Below are 22,069 nucleotides of genomic sequence, written 5' to 3'. Positions count from 1 at the left end.
ATCTGTTTTTATCATATTATTTCATGAATTTTCTTTATTATATTTGCTTTATTTCAACACGAATAAAGATAAAGGCTTATTAGGGACAACATAAAAGGCCTCTTCACAGTGCAAATGCTTTTATTCATCTTATTTGGACAGTTTACAATAACATATTTACTGCTGATTCCACATCATTTGCGGTGCACAATATTTAAACAGCAACAAGTAACTGTATCACCATTACTGACATTATGCAAATAGCATGAGGCATGTAAACATCGATCTCCACTTGACACCTGAGCACAATAAGTCATCACCATAAAAAACATAAACTGTTTAATATACAACTTCATTAGCCATATTTACAACTTCCCATTATATACAATACATATGTGTGACATTTAGTCTGAGGTACTCTTATTTTCACTTCACTTTAGTTTTACACGCTGACAATGCTCGCACAGTGCATCTTGGCATGTTTGCTTTCTAGCAGTTTTCTGATCAGCACTAAATCCAAAGTGGAGCTGAGCCTGATGGGAAAGTCATCCCTTTTGAAATCTTAAGCCAAAAGTTCCTGGACATTTTTATCCGATGACTATTACAATTCACCCAGGAATAAAAGTACATTTCAATTAAATCTCATTTGGGTGGCAATCGACCCAACAGATGGTGATACTTTTCACAGACCGAAAAAACTGAATCACTACAGCGGGATTCAACAGTTAGGAATCATAAATGTCTGCACAGATTATCTGAATGTTTTGTACAAGATTTGCTATGATATTTCAGTCTGGACCAGAGTGATGGAAATGTCAACGTCATCCAAAAGGTAACACCACCCCCCCAAAAAAAACAAAAAACAAAAAAACCATGCAACAAATATGAAATCTGTCAGTATAGATATTGAGACTTTATCTAATGAGAGGAATTCTTCCATGCAGTCCATTTGGTGTAAGCTAACAGTTGTTACCACATTTTAATTCAGATTGACAAATAACAAAATACATCTGGTCCATTAGTTTCAGAAACAGAAAAAAATAAATGTCTGATAAACGACTGTGCACTCAGACGAAACTAAAAGCCTTTCGTAATCTGAGATAAATTTCACAAGCGGGAGTTTTAGTCTCTCCTCTGGAATGTTACCGGCAGTGATTCGGCAGAGTGTGTCCCGTATAAAACTGTCATACACCGGATACAAACACCCAGACACTGGTTATCTCATAGGTTCCTCCACTGTGACTTCTGTTCATGGCAGCCTGACACTGATGCTCATTTATTGGTACCTCGAGCCACATGGCTATCAGTTCAAGTGTTTGCTGGCCTCTTATGTAACATACCCTTTTCCCGAACATCTTGTGTCTAATAGGATGCAGCTCATCTCATATTATGATTGTTACAATTTCTTTCCCTGCTGCATTCAGAGACTTGATTGGTTTTTAAATCAAGCTGACTCATGTATAGACCAAAGCAATGCTTTACTAAGTCAGTGTGACACTGGATATGAGATTATTTGCTAGTTAGTCAGTCAACCAAAAACAACAGTATCTCCCTGATCATAGCTATGACAGTGTTCCCTTTAAGTGTATTGTTTGATTATTATTTCTTAATGCAAAGAACACATTTTAACTCCTTAACTGAAAAAGAGGAGTGTTTCTATCGTGAATTTTGATGCCTGGTAAAAATGTAAATTTTCTGACAGGCAATGGATTAAATAACGATTAACTAAATCTCCGTCAGAAACAGAAAATGAATGTGATCTGCACTGTGACAGTGCATGTGAGCCACCCATGAATGTAAAAACAGAAAAGGGAGGAAACTGTGGTGTCAGTTGGCAGAGAGGTGCTCCTGACACTCAGATGCCCGGCTTGTAGTAGGGCTGCACTTAGTCAACATGGTGATCTGGGTGCTGAAGTTGTTGCCATTGCTGCCTAAGGAGGGCTGTTGGTACTTAGTGTCAGCACCCAGGAACCTCTGCAGCATCCATCTGCGCCACTTACGTTTAATCTCTGACTGCACCTGTACGAGAGATAATGAGGTAGACCAACAGGATGAAGAGGAGGAGTTAAGAGGGTCTGACATGCCACTTAATTCAGATTTAGTGACGTAAACAGGAAAGCAAACATTTTCAAAAACAGTTTCTGTTTGATTCCACTTACCTCTCCATTCAAAAAGCAGTACAAAACTGCAACAACAAAACCCTGTCGAAGAGAGAATGAGATAAACAGCACCGTCTGATAAGAGCTCTGGAAAGAAATACCAGTCTGATAGTACAGCTGGGGAAACACTCATGTTTGTGTCAAATGTTTGTGTATGAATAATGATGGTAACATTATGACCAACTTCAGGCTTAGAAAGGGATGTTAATCATTTAAATCTCCGGGAATTTTCCCCAGGAGATATCAGTCCGAGCAGCAATGGCTATAAATTAAGAATACTTTCCATTGCTAGGTTTGCATCATTTCACTTGGCAAGCAACATATACATTCACTTTATTGCCCAGTAGGTCAGTGACTTCATCATTCTGCCATGCAAAATTAAGCATCTTATGTACACAGACCAACAACCTGATTTCATACCACCAAGCAGTTTCATGTAACCTCGCTGAACAAAGGACTTTCACTTTAGCCGTCTATTTGCTGACACACTTGTATAACTAGTTTTACCTGAGACATGAGATGTCAATCCTGAAGTGGTCAAAAGAAACATTCATCAGTAAGCAGTACTAAAGCAGCTCTCTAGAATTTAGAAAGTACAGACAGGCTGCCGAAGACTTTGTATGCTGTCAGCAAGTGTTACCTGAAATGACCCCAGAATAAGATCGAACACCATCCTGACTTGTGGGTGGATGTGGTCAGGAATAAAGGCAAAAATGATGTAGTTGATTCCAAAGAGAGGTATCAACAATAGCGTGGATTTAGCCAGTCTCCTAGGAAAGTAGGGAAGTGAGAAAATGAAGAGAAGTCCTGTGTTAATACATCTGAAATGCCACAAAGTCTATAATCACTAGGCAAAAGATATTGTTTATTACCAACAACACCATGGTGGTAATTTATTACAAAGCAGCTGATGTGAAATGTCTGTAATATATACTACGACAGAGATGCTGACAATATGCAGTGGAAACCTACAAACACTGATTGGATTCCTTTCTTCCGATATCTGGGCAATTCATCTTCTGTCGCAAAATCCGAATTATAAAAATGAAAAGGAAGAAGTTCACCTGTAGAGAGAGTAACAGTGACTACTGTGATTGAATTATATGGAGCTGTACAGATGGTATCCATGAGGAGGCTTTATGACTCACAAGTATGGTGCCTAAAATAGGTATTTTTATGATCCACCACGGATTGTCATTGATTGTCTCCCAGCATCTGCCAGAAGAGAGAGTTAAAACAATAAGTGAAAGGTAAAACAATAATGAAATACTGAACTATAAATGAAATACAGTTGAATAAAGCAGAGTTCAGTTACTAAATAACAAAAATGAAAAACAAGTTTTGAAAGTTTTGAGGCTCAAACTAAATTATTTTCATTCTGCTGATTTTGGGATTTTACATTTCAACAAATTTGTATTACAACACTAACTGTAATAATGTCACCAAAAGAAAAACACAAATTTAAATAAACTTTTAAAGCGCCATATCAAATTATATGAAACAAAGACAAGCTGTAATATTGTGTTTTGATATTATAGCTAGCTTTAAGCCCCAGTTCAATAAGTGAAACTTGCTGTTCAAATAACTTTATTTGATTCGGTACTCAATGATTATGTGAAGTCAATATTATTGGTGCCTTTTATTTTCATAGGAACATGCTGTGTATTTAGGTCAGTGAACGCCCCAGGCTGTGGTGCACGCGCATTAGAGGTTATCTCTGCATTTGGAGGTCGGAGAAGCAGGTACGTTGTTGTCAAAAAGTTGCGGCAGAGCTTCAGACACAATATTGTAAGCCTATTTCAAAAGAGGTATGTCAGATATATGTAATGCATAAAGCACAAGTCTGTACTGTAAGGTTACCTAAGAGGTTAGCGTTGCGTCGTTTTCCATTTTGAAGTGCCACTGCTCTTTTGAAGTCGCACTTTGCGACGCAAAGCATTATGGGAAAGGTTGTTTTTGTGGGATTTGCATAAAATGAGTGTAAATAGTATTTTTCCTCATCTAAGGCCATTCAAGAGTGTGTGTGTGAGTATACACAAGGTTAATGTGTTTATACTGTGAGGAATTAACCATGTGAGACAAGGCAAACTTATCTAAATTTTGTGATTTGTTTTATTTTATTATTTTGTGCATCCTTTACAGTATTCGGAGAGGAGGATGTGAACTGATGCCGTCCCTGTCACATGTTATATCATCACAGGCAGCCCATGAGGGAAAAGGAAATATATAACCACGATACGATCATTTGAATTCATGTTATTTTTTATAGAAATTGTATAAATATGTTGCTGTACTGCCTTTGGAGCTGAAACAGATAGTGTTCAGAGAAGGCGATGTGAACTGATGTTATATCATTCCAGACTCAAATCAGTAAAACAGGTCCAAAGAGGGCTGCGGTGTCGTGGTGACTTTGTGGTGTCTCAAACTTGCTACAAAGCTGAGGTGCAAACCTGTTCACCTTAGGTCGAATGTGTCCTCTTTTTTTTTGTTACTTTGTGTTGTTTTGCTGGCTGTGCAACAAATTGCTCCCCAGGGGAAAAATAAAGTCATCTTAACTTAATGAATGTGACTGGTGTAATGCAGGATGTCATACAGATGCTGATGTGGATGAGGTGTGCACTCTAAGCTGGGCTGTGGCTATCTCACCACTTATCTCAAACACACATCATCGCACTTTTTTCACTTTCAAGCAAGTTTTAAACATTACAAATGCATGCAGTCCTCATTTATACAAAGTAAAACAGGCTTTAAAAAAATCCACCCAAATTATGGAATTTGGCACTGCAGAGTAATAAGCACATGAAGCACTCAGCTGTTGTTTAAAGAGATTGTTTTTTTTGTTTTTTTTGGCTTTTGCCTTTTGCTGATAAATAGTTGACCACAGACCTCCACTTAGGCTAGCAATTAATCATCACAGAAACACCATATTATTCCCTCCATTGCATAAATGTACATTAGCTCATGTGTCTTCCTGCCAGGGGAAAGCCCTGAACTTAACCCATTCTAATCTAAATCAAAGCAAGGAGGTAAGTTCACTTCACCTAACATCAAGATTAAAACAAAGACCAATTATTAACTCACCCAGGATGATTTAAATAAAGTTTTGTAAACACCCAGGCTGAGATAAAGATGGTCGGAGCTCCTGCAAGCAACACAGAAACAGAATTTGTATTTGTTATTTCAACATTAAAATAATCTTTATCTCACAGAGAGAATGAAGGATGTCCACTCTGTTCACACAAACGCAACAATGTTAATCTTTTGGATGATTTTATAGCTAAAGTCATATTATCATTTGGCTACGCTTATCATTTTTAACAGGAATCACTGATATAGTTGTTCAATGCCAATATTGGCTTATCCAGGGTGTCTGCAGTAAAGTCACATGATTGATTGCATATTTTTCTGCTGACAGACACAACATTTCAAGTCTATCTATAGAGTTACTGGAAAAAAGAACATCAGGCATTCATGGATTTTAGATGCATTTGTTGTTGGGTCAAATAATCTGAAAAAAAAAAAACACATTAAATGGTTTGCCCAATTCTTCATAAGATATATGTACATATATTTTTGGTTGGTGAACACTTACAAACCTACAACAGCATGCAGTACCTAGGTGTATAATAGATCACCTCTTAGTTTCAGAAGGAATTCATTTTATTCATATAACATGTCTGCCATAGATGCAGGATTTTGGTCAATGAGCTTTTTTCCTATAAAAAAGAATGAAAACACATGGTAGGAATCTGAGGCTTGAAAAACATGGGCAGAGTGGTAGCTGCCTGCTTCTAATCTAAACCTGGCAGCGAGGGCTCTCATTTATATGCAGATGGAAAATGCTCAGTGTTTTCCCATAGCTACTGCACGTCTAAAACATCACTTAGAAATTCATTAACCCAAGACCATGTATGTTGTGATTGTCATAGTAAAGACAAAACAAACATCCAGGCGGTCCCATGATTGCACTGGATCATTTCAGGCTGCCACTTCAGTGAAATGGATGCATCAAATGTCCTTGAAAATTTGATTGAATGCGTTATCTATATTCGTCAACATATGGCACAGTAGCTAGCACGTACCCCAGCCAATCAGGATGTACCACCAGAAGTACTTCTTCTCAGAGAAGAAGGAGACGGCGAGCAGAGTGTGCAGATAAAGCCCCTCCACCAGCAGCCAGAAGTAACTGGCCATGATCCCATACTGGAAGAAGACCACCACAGCTTTGCAGCCCACCTGCAATACAGCCGGGACATTAAGAGATTATTGCAGTGCCAGTGAATGTAGATAAATGCAGTTCCATTACACGTTGAATGATGAAAACAAATCTAGGATGAGAGAATTTTTTTTTTTTTTTTTTTGTAAATTACTCTGAAATTAATATTAATGACCGAGCTATCAGAAAACAGTTCTATTAAACTTGGCAATTCACTCATCAGAAGAAGCAGTGAGGAGAGTCATTAGCAAAATTATAATCAGAGAAAACCATACATGGCTTATGATCGTACTGACTAACACTGATTGGCCTCTCTATTGATTAAGTCTGTAACTCAGTGTATTTGAGGTTCACACTCCCCACAGCACCATGGGTAGAAAGTGCCGTTGGTGGCTTCCTTGTTGTAACATTACAAACAGATCATGCGAGACAGGTGGAAACCTTACTCAATTAAAAAATGAGTTCACATTATCTGGCACTATTTAACATTTGCTAAACAATCAATGCGCTGTTCTTCTTCTAGTTAATATTAGTACTGTGCTACCATGAATATGAGGTTGTATAAGGGAGGCTCTAATTAAAACAGCAGCTGGGATTTGTCCCGACTAAGTTCAGAAAACACTGGGTAATACCTTCCCAAATATGACTCACCAATATATTTCTTAAAACACTGGGTAGGGTTTGACATTTGGGAAATATGCTTATTTGCATTCTTGCCCCTTAGCCAAGCTAATCCTCTCCTGGATATAGCTTTTCTGTTATTTTAATTTTGGGGGCTTCTTTGTGCTCTTATGCTCCGATAGGACACTTTTGTGCTGTTACAGGGTCAGATGTGGGCCCGCAACATTTCTGAGATTTGCAACAGGAGCCAGTAAAAGGTTGAAAATCATTGTGGTAGAGCATTTATTACTGGACGCCAAAACTTTGTGATTGTAAAAAAACAAAAAAAACAAAAAACAACTTCACAACAAAATCTGAGTAACTTGACTTCCTCAATATCAACCAAAACTGCGGTCTCCCTGCAATTTAAACATTTCTTCAATCTGGTCCTTTGTAAGTGGAGCTAATGGCCTTATGGGCTTATGGGGCATGGCATTTAATAAAGGCAGCTACAAACTGAGAAATCAAAAACACTATTTCCTGCACAGAGGAAAAGTTCTCTAAGTAAACTAATAATTTCATAGACTACACAACATAAGCTTTTGCACCGTGCTGGAGTTTCAGTCATTTGCATTTTTACTTATTAAGCTTTCAGGTTTCAGTTCAGCTCTCTGTAGTACTGTTAGTCAGTAATATGTTTCTTTCTTTGCTTTTCGTTTAAGTGGAGTTTAGAGGCAGTTGAGTGATGCAGCAGCTGTGTTTGGACCATGACAATCTGTGGACCCTGAAGAGGAAACCATTACCGAACAGCACTTAGAGCTAGTACAGGCAATTTACAATCTTCTGATCTAATCCTCTCTGGTAATAAAGTATGGAACTTAGCTGGAGTATGTTCTGAGAAAACTCTTCAGACTCCAATGACTCGATCAGTTCAATAAAACCAAAATAGCCTCATGATGTGAAAACGTTAAAGTTAACTCCTTACCTTACGTTAGCTCTAAAGATTTTGTCACTACAATCATGTTGTCGAAACAAAGCAATTATTAAATCTCAAAATGGGACTTATTGATAAAGCTGTCTGTAATTCAGCTTTACGTTCAGCAAACAGGATCTCTTATAACATCCTGCTGGACAGGTGAAAGGGCTAATGTCTTCATAGGAGTGGTCGGTACCTGGCAAACATTGCCACACCCAGAGGCGCTTGAGTGTGTGCACACTGAGCAAACTCTGAGACAGACCTAAAAGTCACTACAGTCTGTGAGTAAAGAGACAGATGCTGCCTGTGCGTAAAATAGACAAGTTGACTTGATCTATGATGCAGGATTTGGGATTATGTGGGAGGAGAAATCAATAAATTGTACAGCTTTGCACATAAAATGGGCATATTGGTGGGTGAGCTGGCAGCACAGAGAGGGGAGAGTGGAGGCTGCGGCACACTCACCGATGACTGGCAGTTTTCTGTCTCCCCAACATCATACAGGACTACGTCCTTGATTAAAACAGCCACAGCTTTTAGTATGAAAGACACAAAGAGGTGCATGTGGATGTAATTTCTTGTACAGTGCAACTTCCTGTGAAAACAGACACATAACATTTAAGTCAAAGGGGAAAACATTGCATAAATCACGTTTATGAATTCCTTTTGATTAAAGACCTTAACTTTTACACAACCTATTCTGAAAACCATTCGATCTAGTGTGTATGTGTTGCACCCAACAATGGAATATGAATAAATATCAGGGAAACATTCCCCACAAACTTTACTGGCTTCATTTATAAGAGCAAAGAGTCACAGGAAGAATGTGTGTCTGAGGATGGTGATTTTCTGCCTTGCAATGCACGCCTACTGTGCTGCGCTATTGTGCTATCTAAATGCCAGGCTCTCTGCATCTGTCATACTTTATATGGCTGCAGTGTGTTTGTAGTGTGTAGTGTGTTTCAGTGAAACATATATTTATCCGCCAGAAACAAAAAAAAAAGAAACTGCACAGAATTAAACAAGAGCAACCCAGCAGGGTTCACAGAGAAAATGTCACTAATGTAAATTCTCTCTTCTGGGTGTTTTCAAGCAAATGCCTTCTCAGTGAGGTTATAATCAGGCGTGAATTGTGTAAGGCCATGAGCCGATGTGTCCCAAAAGGATGCGTGAGACGACACACAACATCAACCAGCTGCCTGAACAACATTTCTACAACTGAACATAAACAACAAGTGCTGTTCACATCCTGTGTCTCTGCTGTATGGGCCGAAATATTGGCATTCATAAGCCAAGGCGCACATCCCTGGTTGTTCAGGTCAAAACACACAAACACTCCAAAGCGCACACGGACAACTGAATAGGGATGGCGTTTGGACGCCGCACGCATACCAGCGACTTACACTAACGGCCACTGATGTGTCATGATACTCATACAAAACACACACTTTCTGCACTCTCGGACAAAGGTCAAACGTGAACATGCTGCGAATGACAGCAGCATGTTTTGAATGGTTCGACTTTACAGCAGCTTGCCGTTTACTGCAGTAGCAGGTTATGTCAAATCGGTATGTTCCAAGAAAGCTGGCAGAGCCACATTACTGTGTGAAAAACATTGTAAAATATCTATAAAATGCCGTAAGTATGGTGTGAAATGGGAGGCCATTTGGGTTTTATCGTTCTAAATTATGGGAAGGGTGCTTGGTTATCTTTACGCAGGGACAATAAGTGGTGTCCTGATGGATCTCCTTACCGAAACAGACACAATATGATGATGGCAATCGTCAGAGAAATGAGCGACATGCTGTGTCCAATGGTGTAACCCACTTTTATAGCGCTGAAGAATGTTCCCTGCGAAAACATATTCCGTTACACTGACAGTTAACAGTTGACCTGGACCTGGTTTGATACAGCCGCAGCAACACTGGGCTCTGGAAATGATTAACGTACTAACCGTATCGTCATCCACAGTGCTGTTGGGATTGTATCCACAGTCCATTATGTAGGAGTCGATGCTGATCGGAGTCCAGCCGTTCTCAGTGCACATCTTTGACAGATTCCCTGATGAACAGAGGAGTGGAGGAAATAATTAACATTGTCACAGTGTAAAATTCATTGCTGTGACAAATTTAATGTGTTTTCACAATGTGTATATGTGGGGCAGGAGAAAAGTCGCACGAGCTACAAGACAAAACTTCCTCTTCATTTAATTGCATTTAATTATATCACACTGAGATGAATGTGTCTCAGTGGAATAATCCCAAATACTAAAAGGAAATGGTAGCAATGACTGAAGGGGATCAGTCGTCCCACCAGCTCAGAGATGTTCCCAAGTGTATCCGCCTCCATCTGTTTCTTAATTACTGTGGGGCTGCACACAAACATCAGGAGGGCAACAGTTGAGCAGAGAGATATTTTTACTTTGGGCTGCCCATGGGAGCAGAGGTTAATGGTCCAAGTTCATTAGACCAACTGAGAGGAGATACTGGGAGCAGAGTGGAGCTCTTTAGAGGATAATGCAGTAGACCTGACCTGGAGAGCTTTGTACAGTTCTGGAGAGGAGACTAGACAGTACAAGAGCTGAGTTAAACACAGCAGGCTGTAGTTTAGAAGAGTTAAGAAGAGAAAAGCTGCTCTACTCCAGAGAGAAGTGGTTAGTATATGACAGTTTGGACGTGGTGCAGTAGAGTAAAGTAGAGCCCAGCAGAAAGTATTTTTGAAATCTAATCCTTTGAAAAAGTAGGTCACGTTCACGTCACAGTTGCTTACTAACTTATTGGAGAGTTCGTGTACACAAATGTTAGGCAAAATTTTGACTTCCAGAGCGAGTGAGTTCTTCCTAAGTGAAGTGAAGCTTATCTTACCTTAAGTGCTATTTCAGTCGCTCATTGCCTTTATGTACTTATTTGTAGCACTTTCTTATCTCCATTTATGTCAGTTGAAGAAAAGATACTGCATGTTTGTGATAAAATAAACTGCGTGCTGTACACTGCTGTAGAAATCTAAATGTAGGACATTCCTCACATTTTCCAACCGTATCGCTCCACATCACGAGCACATCAAAACTGTATTTGGAAAGGACCAACAATCCAAAGTCTTAGACTGTGTTTGGTATTAAAATATGGTCTGCAAATACCTGAGTGGCATATTGCAGAGGAGACGGAGGCTTAGTCTCCTCAAACAACATAACAAGACACAAAGGCGTTGTTAAGCCGCTGCTGTTTCAGTCCATGCCACCACTGGATTTGGCTTGTTTGAGGGATTGCCAGAAGAATGCTTTCATCATCCCCCAAAACATGACTACAAGGATTCCCAGTGTCATGCACGACAACAGGGAGAGCTCAAATGAGTTAATCACCCCATCATTGTTTTGATTTCCAGGGCTTGTTTTGATTACTTTTTTATTTTTATCTTGGCTCTTCTGTCAGTTTTGTACAGTGAAACGCTTTATCCTTCCTAATTATATCTAATTGGAAGATTCATATCAGAATAAAATGAATGTGAACTGAAAATTGTGGCGTGTTGTTTAAACCATTCACAAGCAGGTACTACAGTATGAGCTTGCAGAGAGGGTGAGCCGCCTGAGTTATTAAAGAAGATGAATGACCTACTAGGTAAAGAGTTCATGAGAATGGCAAACTCTATCTCAACTTAATTTATGGCTTGACCCTGGATCTCTGCCCTGAGTGGCGCCATGTTTCGTAACACTTGCTTTTTTTTGTGCGGAGATCATAAAACAAAAAGCTAAAGCTGTCAATAAATTGAGTCTTTTTTTGCGTCTGTTACTGACAGTGAGGACATTTTAGAGGAAGCTAAAATTTTATCTTAAACTTTTAGGAGAGCCAAAATTCTTCTTCAAAAAAAAAAACACGTCATATATTTCACAAAACCCTTACATGACCTGAGAGCACAGCAGCTTTCACCAGCAGAGACCTGCACTGATTTGCTGATTTACTGCATAATTGATATCATGCACACGAGTGCAGCAGATTATTTATAATCCCCCTCCTTCTTCTCAGCCTTTCTTTACTTTATGTTGTTCCATGAACTCATGGGGCACATGATTTTTCGACCCTCTGACGTGACAGTGATGTACATAGGTTTTTGCCTTCAGATGAACAAATTCTTCATCTGCACCTCTTTATTTTCTCAGGAGTCCTTTCTGCTCTCTCGGGTCACACTAGCTCCTCTCTGGCTTACATCATATCTTCCAGGAAACTCCTTTTCTCCTTTTCTATACAGGGGGCTTTCACATACTGATGATAAATCAGTGGTTAGAGTTCCTTTCACAGCCGAGAAATGAGGGGGAAAACACTGGCTACATTACAGAATCTGCACTGTTTTTATTTTGCGTCAAGCCCACCAGGTGCTATTGAAGTTGTCTGAAAAGACAAGGCATGGAATGTTTGTTGTAAATGTATTCGTTGCTGATTTGTCACCTCATTCACATTTCACATTTCTCAGTTTTTCTATTGCTGATATTCTCGGGATAGAGCATGTGTGGAGGCAGTGGAGTTGATAGGGAGTGATAAGACACTGTTCTTTTTGGTGTTCGTTTACAGGACATGCCCAGAATTACTTCCTCGGTACAATCCGTAAAGGAAATCAATCAAAATGAGGTATTGATAATGTGATCAAATGAATCTAATAGTTCCAGAGTGTTCAATGTCAGTCGATGTCGTCATGTTTTTGTTGATTATGCAGAGCAACTTCATCCAGGTTTCTGAATTCCTTTCAGCTTATATTTTAAGAATTTGACCCTACATGACACAGATTTTCTTACAGTGTCCTTTTTAGCTACTTAATACTAGTTATGCTAACTTTGTGTTAAAGACTGTGTAAAAGACTGTCCCATACACACCAGTATGATCTGAAGACGAGTTCGACAAATCAAATTGTTTCCTTTGAATGGAAAGCAAGGAAGACTGGCAAACATTTAATGTAATTTCAGGACAAAGTAGCTGGGACAGCGTGACATTTGATTTTCAATCTGTTATTCTCCCTCCTCTGGGCAACTGCCTGAGGACCAGTCTTTGAATTTTTCTGCAGCAGCTGCCTATATGTAAGGTTTTGTCATGTTCATATTATAATATCATGAACTGCACAGGCTGCACGACAGAATTTCCTCGAATGTTTATACAGAGAGATGGCAATGCGCCCGCATTTTATCACCATTAATAACTGAATATAACATGGGAAAAAACAAAGCCAAAAATGGAAATAACAGGAGGTATTACTCCTCCTTTGGCATAGAGATATGCTGTCTTTGAGTATGGCAAGTGCTGATTTAAAGAATCACTTCCAAACGGATTTCAGTCTGCTTCAGGTCCTGGAAAAGACATTTAACTTGAGTTGTTTCTCAAGGCTCCAAGTTAATATCGATGTCTCTCTGCCAGCTGACCACAAATAAATAACTCCAACAGCACGATTACACTGAGTGGACTCAGTGTGGTAATTAATGGCAAATGGAGGTATACAGGAAAGCCAGAGGGGTATAATCACAGGAGGGACTGTACAAACATGTGGCAGTCTAACCAGTGAATTCTCAAGAGTGTTTTCCGTTGTACATAATTAGTGTAACCTCCCTGGGAGGCTCCTTCTCGTAGATTAAAGGAGAACAAGTGAACAGAAGGTGTCTCTGATGGGTGGATGGTGTTGGGCTGGTTCTGAGTTCACCATATCCTTTGTAAATTATGAACTGGGTTGAATTTTTCCGTTTATGCACATATGCAAGTGTAACCTTTTCAATATACCTCACTAAGAGGTGGTCATTCGACTTCCCTTCTTTTCTTTCACATACACACAGTTGCCCAGAAAGGTAATTATAGCATACACTCTATGGAAGTTCCATATGTGTTCGCATTTAACATTAATGTATGGGCTCATGCATGACCTACTCAGTAACCTTGATTCTTACGTGTAAGTATGTCGCTGGAGGAGTCGGTGAGATATTTGGGGCAAGGGATGATAACCACCTCTCCAATGTCAGCGCTGGGCCAGCAGGTGATCTTGTCCCACGTCCCACTGCAACCTAATGGGGACAAAGAGAGAGCATAAAATCAAAGAAAACAAGTGTTGTAGCACAGATTAGCTCCAGTGACATAAGCATCCTGGAGGATGAAGGTGGAGCAGTGATGTTCCCATAGCAGCCAACATGTTTGAGCTCAGCTCAGCTGCTGTTTAAGCCCTGGGTTCGTAGCAGCAGATGACCTGAGTTAACACCCCGCCAACATGACTAATAAAATAGCTCCCTGCCCCTCGCTACATGCTGTTATTTGAATTCAACAGATCACTGTGACTTTCCACAGTGTGTTTTGGTCTCAGGATGCTGAAACAGGTCACAGCACCTGCTCAACATGTTCACCAGGAAATGTTCTGCCATATCGTCCTGTGGATCTAACAGCAATGGCATTTAATAGAATGAACGGCAAGCAAAGTGAAATGTGAATTGAAAAGATAACAATTCTTTTATGACTTCTAAAATTTGTGGAAGTAAACAGTCTCACGGCACCTGTAGTTATGATGAAGGTTTCAGATCCACACACAGGTAGTAGAAGCTAATTGAAGCACAATTATCTCTAATAGAATAATATTATTGGCAGCCTGCTATGAGTAGCTACATATAACATGTAATGGGGGGCATCTGCCTCAACCAGTTGGGGTGAGAGAGGGAGCAAAAGAGAGAGGGAGAGAGAGAGGGAGAGAGAGAAAGAGAAAGACACATGGAGGGGAAGGCAAAGTTGGGTAGAGTATGTCTGCAAATCCATCTCCTTCTGTCAATAACACCTCGACAGAGCTTTTCCATACTTTGGCATAAGCATTCATGAACGCTCAAGGATAAACAAATAAGACTTTTCAATGTCAAAGGCCAAACGGCAAGGTCAAGTGGCCTGTTGAATATTACATCAAGACAATATGGAGTGAATTTGTTCAGATTTCTCAACAAACTATCAGGGATCAAGGAACTGATTACATTTCAAAGGCCAAGGTCACTGTGACCTCAAAAAAAAAAAAAAAAAAACTTTTTTTGCCATTAATGACAGATTCATGCACAAATTCATAACTCAAATGGCCAAAATTTCTGCAACTTTGCTGGTTGTTGAAGACCGAAGTAATTCTATGTCTTTCCAGGACTTAGTGTGAAAACCAAGGATAAATTGTGATCTATCTGAATGTTTACTTCAAACAGATAGTGAAAGTGAAAAGGAGCACATTTGACAAGGGGCTGGACTTACAAAGTGAAAAGTGTTTAGCCTTGAAAGGTGTTAAGTAAATGCAGAGGGAAGAAGGCTTGAGCAGTTCATGCTGTGTTTAGAGTTTGTTGTGTCATTTTGGCCAGACCCTTTTTGTGAACTAAGCAAAAAGAGCTGGAAGAAACTGAAAAGAAGAAATACCTGTTGTTCTGTTCTCAGTCTGAGCTTCACATATGCCCCTCTCCTTCTCTATTTCTGTCAACATGTCACATATCTGGTTCTGCATTGAAAACACCTGTGAAGAGAAGATTTCAGACATTTCCTGTGAGTCTCTGAGGTCACAGTGACATTTTAAACAGTGTCAGTCCCAGGTGATTGGTCTGTAAATTGGACATACAAAAGTTGTGCTGCCTTGGGGCTGAACAGTGTGCCGCATATTGAGGTATGCACTTGTACAGTCTCTAAGATGATCTGGGCTTCCGTTAATCTCTCCACCAAACACATGCGGCAGATGTATCAATCTGGCAGATGTGTTAATCTTGGCAGTGATTCAAGCGTCATATCTCTTGGATTTGCATGTTTTGAAATTGTGAGGAACCTCCAGGCTTTGAGTTTTTTCCACATGAGGCTGAATCTGTGAGGGTTTACCACCAGAGAACATGCACACCGTCTGCAAGACCAGAAGATTTATTGCTACTACTTAGGCGGATGACTCTTCTCTGTGTGAGCATTAATCAGAATGGTAGTACGTGTCTATTGTTAGCTATACAGTGGCCCATATGACTCCAGTCTCCCCTACACAAGCTGACTCCCCTGTTAAGATTATGATTTATCTCACTCCTCGGGCTACCCAGCATGTCCTGACACTTCAGCCATGGTGCTGCTGGACTGCAGTTGCAGCACATGTCAGAGATGGATCGCTGCTGCCTTTTGTGGTGTAAGTTGAAGTATCAGGAGACAACTTGCGGCACCCCATCATGATGGTATTGGTGATGATGATGATCCTCGTCCCTCTTACCTTACTCACCACCAGAACACCTTCCATCCTTTAACTAACCAGATTCGTGTCACTGAGGGAGTCGATCAGTCTGTGAGAGCACATTCAAATGTAAAAGCCACTGTGCTATTCTGAGGGGTTTGACCTCCAACTGGATTCCAGTGTGAATCATACATGCTTGTCAAGAGGAGACAGTTATGGAAAAAGAATCTGTAGACCAGACAGTACAAAGGAGGCCGTTGCCATGGTGTCTGGGTGGGAGACAATTGAGCATCTCACAGCTTCTGGCTGATAATTCGCCTTAACCTGGTAATGAAAGAAGAACAGCCAGGACATAAAACACATGACTGTCACTGAAAAAACAATCAGAGTATGGCCTCATGTTTTGTTTGGTGCCAAATGAGATTTAAAAAGCTGCAAGATTTGCCTGAGGAACTGACAAAAGGCAAGGTCTGAGCATTGAGAGTACACTGCATCTGAGGACACATGTTGTGATGGTGCTGGGGAAACTGTAAGGGCTCGTCACTTAAAAAAAAAAAAAATCAATCAAATTTGTGGTAGATGATAATAAAAAGCATAAATTAACGAACTGTTTGTTTTAAACTGCCTTCCATAACGAGTGAACACCCCATGAAGCTAAAGCCAGGCATTTGCTTCAATGTTAAACCATCCAAATCTCTCTCTCTGATCACCGCTCATCCACACACTGATCAGGCTGAGCTCCACGTTGGTGCGCTCTGCATCCAAAATTGCTCCTGCCAGCAACCAGCGTGCGCATCCACTAAAGCGCAACTCAGCACCGCAATGAGCGACACTACATGGACAACCTGGGCCAAAACCGCTGCGCAGCCGAGAGCCAGCCGGGGGGCAAGTGGTGAGAAAAGTCAAAAGTGTTCAAATATATATATATACTCACTGGTTTTAGCAGCATGCAGGAAAGAAGAAGCAAGATTCCCTTTGAAAGTTCCACCAACATGTCCGGGAAAGTGTTTGGTTTGTTAAAGGGGTGGGGGGGTGGGGGAGTAATTGATCAAACCAACAACAATCTTAAGTTAAAGGGCTGAAGATGTGGGTCCCCTCACTGAGTCGGTGTGGTCTTGCGCTCGGAGTGAAGTGAATTGCTCCGCTCCTGAAATCCTTCTCCTCCTCCCGCTCCTTCCCCTCCTCCCACTGGGACTTTACCTTCAACAACTAAGCAAATAACCAATGAAACCTCCTGTGTGGACGCCAGTGGATGAGGGCGTGAACAGTACCCACAGAGAGCAAGACACTAGCGCAAGATGCCATAGCTGGCTCTTTGTGCCACTCTCTACTGCCTACATTATTAATCACAAGCAATCTTTTATCATGTCATCCATTACAACACAGATGTCTGGAGGTAAGACAAGCACATTAATACAATGCACCGTTAAATATGAAACCGGCCCTTCCACATCTCAGGTGCTTTTATTGAAAAAACCTCAGTGTTCAGTGTTCAAACAGGTAAAAAATGTAAAAAGCTAAAAATGAAAAAATTCTAACTGTCTCTAAATTGTCTGTAGCTGTGAGTGTGAGAGTAGATGTTTGTTTGTCTCTTTGTATCAGTCTGGTGGTAGACTGGTGGGCTGCCCAGGGTGAACCCACATCCACTCAGTGTCAGCAGGTAGTGGCTCCAAGGCCCCTGATGGATAAGTGGTGTGTGTAACGGATAGATGAAGGAATGGATAGATGCATGTAACTTGTCTGTATAGTATGTGATATTGTAAACCAGGCCTAACAGATAAATATTTGGTAAATCATATAATTTAATCCTATACACACACACACACACAGTCTCAACTTAAAATTCTGTATCTTTATTTTAGAGCATTGGCTTTACTTCACATTGACTTCCATCCACAGTCCAACAAACTACACACACAAAAACCAGTGAGATGTTTATTTAATTTATGGCTTTACACCATATAGCCGTTCATATAGACATTAGGATACGCTGTCAAGTTACGTACCATAAAAATCTGGCACCTTAGTTCCCAGAGCGGACCCGCAGATAAGATAATGCCACTGTGTATACTCTGAGAGTGCATGTATGGAGGAGCATGGTGTGGAAAAAGCTGTGAAGAACAGAGGAGTAAAAGCTCGTCATCCATCAAAAAAATGTGGAGCAACTGTGAAACGTTCCTGGTAGTGGAAGTGAAAAACAAGCAGCATGTGTCTGTGTGTCTGGTTGGACGGCTGCTCCGTCATCATGCTCCAGTGTGCAGACTGCAAAGAGTTGAGAATTGTGTCGCTTACTTTTAACTCGATAAGTATACACTGATAAGGTGTTTGTTTCATACAGGCACACCTTGTTTTCTCACCAGCTGTAATGGCCTGGTTTTGCTGTCAGTGGGTGACTCACCAAGGCTTATTAAAGCTTAAGTGGACGTCAGAACAACCGTCCTCTGGATGAGAGTCAGTTCTTTGGTCTTTTCACTTCTGCTGAATAAATCTCATGGAATTACAGGAGTGACAGAAGGCCTCTTTTCATTTGGATTTTCTCAAGCTCTTCCAGTAGCTCATCTTCAGCCTTCTGAGGCTTCTAATGGCAATGTTTAAAGTCTCCCCACTCTGTATACAGACTGCCTTACATTTAAATCTAATCATAACCTTCTATAATGGGCAGCTACATAATCATTTAGAAGGAAGTCATTTAACATGTTCAAGATTAATTGGACTGTTTTTGTGGTCAGTGTTATTACGGCAAACATTTGGCACCACTGATGACACCTATTCCCTCATTCATGTTGGCAGAGATGTTTTATTGCCACTATATTTTTTAAAATTAAAACAATTTCCCATAAGCCTTGGTCATAAAGATGACTCTTTGCATCTGTAGGAGATAAATATGTTGACATTATTTTTATTTACCATCTTTCTTTGATTCCTCTAATAAAGCAATCACAAAAAAACCTATTTTTATTCTACTCAGAATGAAAAATAGTGTGAAATATGGGTCTCATCAGAAGCTACAGGGGGCCCTGTTACTGACTGATGCACTGATTGCTCAAAATGAATGTGGGAATTATTTATCGTCAGCGATTGCTATGTAAACGCAGGCCTGTTGTGCGTAGCCTGAAATGAGAATCTGCATCTTGATGAGCAACCTGTGGGGTTTCCTGTCATTATGATGGTGATCTAAGAGTCTGAGTTGAACTACAAGCTTTCGGTCAACAACCTAGATATTTTAATAGAGGCAATGATGGTGATTACGAAGATGCATCAAACTCATCAAAACAAAATGAAAATCTGAGACTGAAATTAACTTCCCAGCAGGGATGCCAAAAGCAATGTATACCTGTTTGCGTACCCAGCGTCTGTGGGTCTGCTTTAATACTCTAACGAAACTGTCCATGAATCCCAATGAAACAATGAGATGAGGAATACTATTTCATTTTGTCAACCATGAAGTCACAAAAATGCCGTCTTATCAGGAACTACAAAAAAAATGGCTCTGATTTTGCCTCCAGCACCACCTCCCCAAATAAAGATGTTTTTATTGCCTTCAGGGTATCCATAGACCATTGGAGGATTTTCTCATCCATGACAGCTGGATGAAACATTGCACCAATACCCGTGGTCTCCAGCGGATGCGCCAGAATGACTTTGACATCGACTTTGTCATTCCCTGGCTTTTCTTCTAGCGCCTTTCTCTGAAAGGCCGACCACATCTATATTCACATAAATAGGGGCACTTTACAGCAGCTGAAGTTACTTTCAATGTATTTAGATCCAGATTCAATGGATTTCACTGTGACTGTGCTTCACCTTTTCCACCATGGGTGTACAGCCACCATCATATGTTTGTTTCTTTCCATATATTAAAGCAAAACTCTGTATAATCTTAGGAAGAATATGATACAATCTTACTCTTCAAAAGAAAAATAGTGTTACCATGGTAACATGCAATACGTCTTTGTTTTATAACTCAAATTCCCAACTTCACATTTTCAAGGTTGCAAAGCCTCTAAATGTCCACACACGGCTCTCTCAAACAGCAGGGAATCATCTTGTTGTTAACACCTTGACTTGCTGCTCTGACACAGTGTGTCTTTTATCCTCACACACTTATCTGCAAGAAGAGGGATCAAGGAGTGTGGGCAAATTTTAGAGCAAATATGAATGAATCGAGAGCAACCAAAGATGGAAAATAGGAATTCTGAGACATTTTTTGCTGCTTAAATAAGAATTACAACTAGACCCTGGGTCTAGTTGTAATTCCTAGAGACCCCAGACTAAACCCTGGGTTTTCTAGTGTTAATTTGCCAAATAGTAGCTTCAACCTAGTCTGATTTTTCATTTTTTTCCTAATTTATTGCTCAGTTTTGGATCCATCCTCTTTCAAGCCACTGCATTCCCACACAGAGAAATCAGATCTGGTCCACAGCTGTTTTTGGGCCAGATGAGAAGGACCACGTTAACTGTTTCCAAGCTGCTTTACTGACACATGAGACTTAGTGCTGTCAGTGTCAGAGGTTTTTGTTCCATGCAGGTTGAAACGTGCACTCAGTTTTTATTGTCAGCCAGAAGTCAAGGAACGACATGAATAAAGCTGAACCGCCTGACTCGGGACAACCATTATAAGTATAATAAGGGGACAAAAGCAACTCTAAGGCTTTTTTCTCTATTGAATTTTCTTCTTGTCTCGTCTCCTCTCCTCTCTTCTCTTATCTCTCACTTACTGTTTTCTGTGTAGGAGACACAAATCAATTCACAAGCTGAAGAAAACTATGGTAGCACCCAAATGACAGGGAAATGTATGGCCACGTTTAAAACATGCGTCACAGTCAAATACTGTTTGCAGGAGTGTAGTCTGCTATTCGGTGTAGGCAGAGAAAAAAGGGAAGCTGGAGAAGTCTGATGCTTTATTTTATCATTCATATGTATATTATTTCTCTGTAGTTGAAAAAAATATGTAAGAAGTTTTTATGGCTTTTCTGTTACCTTGTACATTGACCTTTTGAAACCATTAGAAGTATTTGTAATGAGAGGAGCCATGATGAATTCAAGGGAATATTGTCTCAGGAGTAATTGCTCACATGTCATGGACACATGCCAACTGTTTAACGCCAGTCGTTCTTATTATAGTAAATACAAAGAAAGTATTCCATTTTGGAAATCAATCTAAAAAAAAAAAAAAAAAATGCAAGTTGCAACTTAAGACGTAGTTGAAAATGTATTTATAACTTCTACGCAGTTTTGAATTTCTCCACTTAATTTATTTGTTTTGTTTATTTTACTACATTATACTGGTTTCTTACATTCTGCATTTTACCACTGCATCCAATCAACAGCAAATACTTATCATTTCCTACGTATGACATTTGATCTGTTTATGATCTATTTAATCTGTTTAAAGTAGGAGGCTTTGTTGCCAAATTAGCTGCAGCGAATTCAACTAATCCTACTTATACCTTTCATAATGGCTTGTATATATCTATATATATATATATATATAATTCCATTAGGTAATCTTAATGGCATCAAGAAAAGGAAGATGCAAGAGAAGCAGAATGCCTGAAAAACTAATTTAACGAGAAAATTGGAAAAAAAAAATCATCTGAGAGGATACATTCCCAGAGAAAAAATATGTGCGGTACTGTATGTGTTGTATTAAACCATTTTACGTATTTTATATAGTCATTCAAATGATTCATTTATTATTGGTGTGATCCTTCTGGCACTGTGACAGTCCTGTTTACTGAGATAAGTAGGATGATCTTTACATGTGATGCTTTATCTTTGTTTGTTTGTTTGTTCGTTCATCTCCAAAGTCAGCACCTGTGGTGTGATTTCATGGTGTGCAGGTCTGATGGGCCGCCTCACGGACGAACAGGACTCTGCTGCCGCCTCCTGCTCAGAGCAGCCACCAGCATGCTGCTTTCCCATTGGCTGGCCAAACGTTGCGCAACGTCACCGAACAACCAGGAA

The 22,069-nt window shown here is 40.0% G+C and overlaps 1 protein-coding gene across 1 annotated transcript; it reads right to left on the bottom strand.

Moving 5' to 3' along the window:
- Positions 1-252: 252 nt before the first annotated feature.
- LOC115057383 (vasoactive intestinal polypeptide receptor-like) lies at positions 253-17,118 on the bottom strand. Its single transcript, XM_029524469.1, has 13 exons — positions 17,037-17,118; positions 15,325-15,418; positions 13,848-13,961; positions 9,885-9,991; positions 9,684-9,781; positions 8,396-8,525; positions 6,221-6,374; positions 5,220-5,280; positions 3,287-3,353; positions 3,111-3,202; positions 2,779-2,908; positions 2,139-2,180; positions 253-1,998 (listed from the first exon to the last, which is right to left on the bottom strand). Exons 1-13 carry the CDS (start codon positions 17,094-17,096, stop codon positions 1,807-1,809), a joined length of 1,341 nt encoding a protein of 446 aa, XP_029380329.1. The 5' UTR covers positions 17,097-17,118; the 3' UTR covers positions 253-1,806.
- Positions 17,119-22,069: the final 4,951 nt, after the last annotated feature.

This window comes from Echeneis naucrates, chromosome 17 (genome assembly GCF_900963305.1).
Source record: "Echeneis naucrates chromosome 17, fEcheNa1.1, whole genome shotgun sequence".
Classification (NCBI taxonomy): domain Eukaryota; kingdom Metazoa; phylum Chordata; class Actinopteri; order Carangiformes; family Echeneidae; genus Echeneis; species Echeneis naucrates.
Note: the sequence above shows the minus strand (reverse complement) of the source record. Positions and strands in the feature narration are given on the sequence as shown.